We start from the raw sequence: 5,601 nt of genomic DNA, 5'->3' as shown, positions 1-5,601 counted from the left end.
CTGGTATGCTCGCGATTGCCGGGCTTGGAGCTCGCCGGAGGGGGTGGTCCTTGCCAGCAATCTGTACCGAATACACACACCATCACAAAAAAAATCATACCAGCAAAAATATATTAAAGTTAAAGGGCTCAAAGTAGTCTTTCTCCATTTCCCTGCGTACTAGTCTATCGAACAATTCTTCTCCTGGCTGATGTTGTTGCCAGGAAATAACCCTCCCACTCGGGATTGAATCCCGCCATGACATCCAATAGTAGGGATGTCCCAAACTTTCCCCGCAGACAATACCTTCCCTACTTACCGCCGCGTTTACTGAATTTTAGCCAGTCATATTAATTAAAATAAAACTTGGAAAGTAGTATTTTCATTTATACATTATAAAAGTTGTTTTATTAAAAAAAAAGGAATTTATATAAACGAAAATATCGGAATAAAATTTACAAAAATTTTACTTGTAGATGACGATTTCATGTTCTACTCTTATTTCTAGTTTTAATTTTAAGATTTTAGTTTTAAATTTCAATTTTAAAATTTTAGTTTTAAATTTCAATTTTAAAATTTTAGTTTTAAATTTTAATTTTAAGATTTTAGTTTTAAATTTTAGTTTTAAAGTTTTAGTTTTAAAGTTTAATTTTAAAATTTTAGTTTTAAATTTTAATTTTAAAAATTTAGTTTTAAAATTTGGATTTTTTTTTTTTCTTTTTAGTTTTCGACGTTTCTTTTGCAAGTTAGGTTTAATTCAATAGTTCCCTTCTGATAATAATAATTTATAATTTCACTTTCTCAACCTCTCGGATTTATTACCGATTTCCGGCTCTAGTTCCTGGCGGCCAACTACTTTATCGGAAGTATCTCCCAAATGAGGATAGGGTAGATGGATATTTCCTGTTCGTGACGTGTCCAGATGTCAAAGTAGTTTGAGGTACGAATAAATTATAAATTCTCTAATTCCTTTTATTTATTTCTAAATAATTATATATATTTTTTTTTATTAGGAGAATTACCTATATAAGATTTAGGAAAATCTTGGTTAATCAACCTCGCGACTCACTGATCCCTAGGCCAGAGCTCTAACCTAACTCGCGCACGCGTGGTTAATGTTCACACGCGGGATGAAATTTACGAGACGTAAGACTTCCTATTTTTTTATATAAATATCTCACTATTCACTTTTTTTTTTTTTTAAATATATATTTATCTTTTTTTTTTTATTTTCTTAAAGAAAAGGAACCGAATCGAACGTCCGTCTATGTGTCCCGGTATTTCACTGTACTGTAGTCGGAATATCACCAAATATACCCTAGCACCCCAGGCGTGGTGATGCTAATGCGGCTGCTCCCTCGATGGATGAAGTTTGGTGTTGAGTGGCTTGCAGGTTTGTTTATTTAGCTTTTTCTTATTTTTATTTTGAAGATTTAGTTTTAAGTTTAATGTTAAGTTTACAATTTCTTTTCAATAAAATTTATTTAATTTATAAAAAAAAACAAAAATTTAGTTTTTTTTTTTGTATGACGGAGCCACAACTCCACCTTCTTCTTTGTTGGCCCAGTTCGATTAAAAAAGAACGAATTTGTCCTCGTTTCCTGCCTCGAAACCTAGCTTTATCGAAAAGATGGCTGATATTTTTTTTTCAGCTATTTAAAATTCATAGTTTTGTTCATTTGTTTTTGTTTACCAAATTTCCATTTGTCAAAGATGACAAGAAGTATAGAAAATCCCTTTATTTTTTTGTTTACTCTTCTTCTTTTTATTAGTAGCTGTTTATTAGGGAGGTGCACACTACATGTAAAGCCGGCTTTACTAAACATATCAGAGAATAATTTATCGGAAATAAAAAATGTTTATGTAAAATTTCTTTATGCAAGTCGAATAATTTTGTTCGTTTAACTGTTTCAAATGTTTTAAATTTCGAAAAATCTATTCACTTCTTTGATAACGATTAGGACCTATCACCAACCGTAGTCCGTTCGGGAAAACAATTAAAAGTATGATTTATGTATGAATAGATAAATGTTTGTATGTATGTTATTTATGGGCATATTTTGCTGATTTCAAAAAGAGACTTTTCAAAAGAATGTTTGATAAAGTATTGAATATTTGCAACTTGTAAATATCAAGGCCTTCAGATACCTAATTTTAACATACATATGTACAGACAGAAACCTTTATCGAATTGATTTTCTTTGAAAAGTTTCAAATATTTTTCTGAGTGCTTAAATACGACTTTTTGCTATAACTGGTGCTTTTTGAAATTAAAGAGTTGACAACGCTGATTGTTCTTGTCTCTTTTCTGCGAGAAGAAAGACAAAAAGGGATTTTTTTTTTAGCCAATTGAAACGAAATTTTCTTTTTTTGTACAAAATTAGGATATATTTTTTTGTTTGTTTGATAATTATATCAATAAAAACATCAATAAAGTGCATTAAAATTATTAACTAACCCGGCAACTATGGATAATTTAGATTTGTATGAAATACTTGGTGTAACAAAATACTCGACAGATGCAGAAATAAAAAAGGTAAAACAAACGAAAAAAATTATTAATGAATTTTTTTCCCAAAAGGTAAAAAAAGAAGGAAAGAAAATGAGTATTTGTATTTGGGAAAATGATGAATGCAAAAATAAAATAGTAATATGTAATGTCAAAGGTGAATAATTAAAAGAAAAGAACGTTGTAAAAAGTAAATAGGAAAAATTGTTATTTTAACAATGAATTTTATGTGTAGTTAATGATCAATTAAAGAAAAATAGAATTAAATTGTTAAAAATGATTAATGCAGCAAAATTTTGATTTTGTTTTTATTTTGTATGAAAAAAACTTTGTTAACTTATTAGATAAAGAGAGAAGAACATACATGCAAAGAGAGCACTGTAAATATGTTTTTTGCAAGTTGTGTGATGCCAGATGAAAATATGTTTTTTAATTCTGTAAATACAAAGAAAAGTGAATATGAAAATATGTTTAAGTTATTAGAGTATCAATGAATTGGGGTTCTATAAATCGACTTTTGAATAATCGAACAATCGACTTTCGAATAATCGAACAATCGACTTTTTGTCGAAAAAGTCGAAAAGTCGAAGTCGACTATTTTGTTCCAAAAAAGTCGATAACTCGACTATCGTCTATGAAAAAAGTCGAAAAGTCGACTTTGTAAATAAAAGTCGAAAAGTCGGAAAGTCGAAATATCGAAAAAAGTCGAAAAGTCGAAAATAGTCGAAAAAAGTCGGAAAAAGTCGAAAATAGAAAGAAGTCGAAAAAAATCAAAAAATTGCAACAAATAGAAAAAATATAAATAAAATTTTCGACTTTTAATTAAATGAAAAAAGTCGAAAAGTCGAAAAATCAACTTTTAACTAAATGCAAAAAGTCGAAAGTCGAAAAGTCGACTTCATAAAATGCAGAAAGTCGAAAAGTCGACTTTTCATAAAATGCAAAAAGTCGAAAAGTCGACTTTTCATAAAATACAAAAAGTCAAAAAGTCGACTTTTCGTTTGAACTATAGAACCCTTCAATGAATTAAGTTCAAATAATAAATAAAATTACAAAAATAAAATAATTACCATTTTTAAAAATAATAGCAATAAATTCCATTTTTGCTTATAATTCCCAAATAGTGGCAACCTTATTTATTTGACTGTTCAACTTTGTAACAGTATTGTAAAAGAGTGAATTCTTTAAAATCAAGCAATAATAATGGTTTTAAATAATTTTTATTGCATTTTTTATAGAATTATCGTAAATTGGCTAAAGAATTTCATCCCGATAAAAATCCCGATGCTGGTGATAAATTCAAAGAGATATCCTTTGCCTATGAAGTTCTCTCCGATCCGGAAAAACGTAAAATATATGATCGTTTTGGTATAAAAGGTCTACAAGAGGGCGCCGATGGTTTTAGTGATGCCGGTGAATTCTTTTCCCATTGGTTTCCCTTCAATATGGGCCAGCAGCGGGAGAGTCGTGGTGAAGCTGCCCAAATTGTTATTAAATTAGAAGTAACATTGGAGGAAATGTACAATGGCAATGTATCCAAGACAGTGGAATATAAACGGACTTCCTACTGTCAACAGTGTAATGGTGAGGGAGGACCCAAAGAGGCACAAGAAAAGTGTACCGCCTGCAATGGTATGGGTCGCACCACGGGTTATGTATTCATGGGTCTAACACCAGTGGAAACGGTAAGTTCTGAAAGTTTTAATAAAATTGAGTTAAAATGTTAATTTAATTTTTTTTTTAAGATATGCTTGACTTGCCAAGGAAGTGGTAATATTATTCCTGAGAACCTGCGCTGTACCACGTGTCATGGCAAAGGTCTAGTCGAAGAGAATGTTAAACGCGATGTTGTGGTAGAGAAAGGAGCACCAAATACATTAAAAATTCCCTTTCCCTCTGAGGGAAATCAAGGTCTTCATGGCAATCGTGGCGATTTAATAGTAGTTCTCGTACAAGCCGAACATCCCTTGTTTAAACGTCGTAACAATGATCTCATTATGCGTAATATACACATCAATCTAACGCAGGCATTATGTGGTGTGGTTCATTGTTTTAAGCACTTAGACGGCAGAAATATTTGCTTTTCCACTAAACCGGGCAAAGTGGTAAGGCACGGTGAAATTCAAGTGATACCAGGCGAGGGTATGCCATTGCGTAATAATCCCTTTGATCGTGGTGACCTCTTAGTGCCATTTGTGGTAGAATTTCCCGAAAGTGGTTTTGCTACGCCCGAACAACTGCAAATGTTGGAAACTTTGTTGCCACCAAGAGAACCTTTTACTATGCCAGCCGAGGCCGAGGAAGTGCAATTAAGTGAGTTTCAGCCCAGAGATGAAAATGATCGTCGGGGAGCTCAGGGTGGTATGGATGATGACGATGATGAATATGCAGGTGGTCCACATTTCGAAAGGGTTCAATGTCAAACTGGTTAAAGCTGTTCCATCAAAATATGAAAATTATATTTTTCGTTTTTTTTTTTCCTGTTTTATAATAATGACATAAAAGAGATTTGAAGATGAGAAAAGAAAAATCATTAAAATGCTTCTAGAGCTTAAAGCTTTATATGATTTTTTTGTTTATTCAAACTGGCTTTATTTTTAGTTTTCACCTTCTTTTTATAAACTTTTGTTTTTATTGTTGCCACAACAAATATATAATATTTAAAACAAAAAATTAAACTATCTAACAACACTCTCGTAGTCTCTAGTATTTATATCATTTGGGGATATTTACTTATCTTGTAACATTGTTGTTCGATGGTTCTTAACACATTTTCGTTATATATTAATAAAACTTAAAAATAAACTTTATTCATTTATTTTCCTTAGTTTTTAGTTTAGTTACTTAAAAATCTCTACTTATATACATACTAAGATGACAACTAAAAAAAAAAAAAAAACAAAACACAGATGAACATTTATTTAAATTATAATTAAAAATAATAGAAAGAAAAAAAAATAAATAAATAACTAAAAAATTTATATTATTGAAAAATAAAAGAAAAAATAATAAAAAACGAATTAAAAAAATAAATGTAAAAATATGTTTGTTTTTTTTATTTATGTTATTATATGTAAATCGTAAAATATTTTTTCTATAGCTAATTACAGTAT

At 30.1% G+C, this 5,601-nt stretch overlaps 1 protein-coding gene and 1 long non-coding RNA gene across 2 annotated transcripts; both read left to right on the top strand.

The window, feature by feature from the left end:
• Positions 1–624: 624 nt before the first annotated feature.
• Positions 625–1,480, top strand: LOC124420371. Its single transcript, XR_006941156.1, has 3 exons — positions 625–919; positions 993–1,125; positions 1,220–1,480. It is a non-coding gene; the product is annotated as an uncharacterized LOC124420371 (long non-coding RNA).
• An 825-nt stretch (positions 1,481–2,305) lies between these two features.
• On the top strand, positions 2,306–5,298 carry LOC111679532 (dnaJ homolog subfamily A member 2). The gene is made up of 3 exons (XM_023441104.2): positions 2,306–2,515; positions 3,727–4,173; positions 4,234–5,298. Exons 1-3 carry the CDS (start codon positions 2,447–2,449, stop codon positions 4,918–4,920), a joined length of 1,203 nt encoding a protein of 400 aa, XP_023296872.2. The 5' UTR covers positions 2,306–2,446; the 3' UTR covers positions 4,921–5,298.
• Positions 5,299–5,601: the final 303 nt, after the last annotated feature.

Source organism: Lucilia cuprina, chromosome 2 (assembly GCF_022045245.1).
Source record: "Lucilia cuprina isolate Lc7/37 chromosome 2, ASM2204524v1, whole genome shotgun sequence".
NCBI classification, from domain to species: Eukaryota; Metazoa; Arthropoda; class Insecta; order Diptera; family Calliphoridae; genus Lucilia; species Lucilia cuprina.
This window is presented reverse-complemented; position numbering and strand designations above follow the sequence as displayed.

Excerpts from the sequence above, each read along its gene's own strand:
- LOC111679532 (XM_023441104.2), top strand. The coding sequence starts at position 2,447 with ATGGATAATTTAGATTTGTATGAAATACTTGGTGTAACAAAATACTCG. Across the intron at positions 2,516-3,726 it reads CAGATGCAGAAATAAAAAAG|AATTATCGTAAATTGGCTAA; the intron begins GTAAAACAAACG and ends CATTTTTTATAG. Across the intron at positions 4,174-4,233 it reads GTCTAACACCAGTGGAAACG|ATATGCTTGACTTGCCAAGG; the intron begins GTAAGTTCTGAA and ends TTTTTTTTTAAG.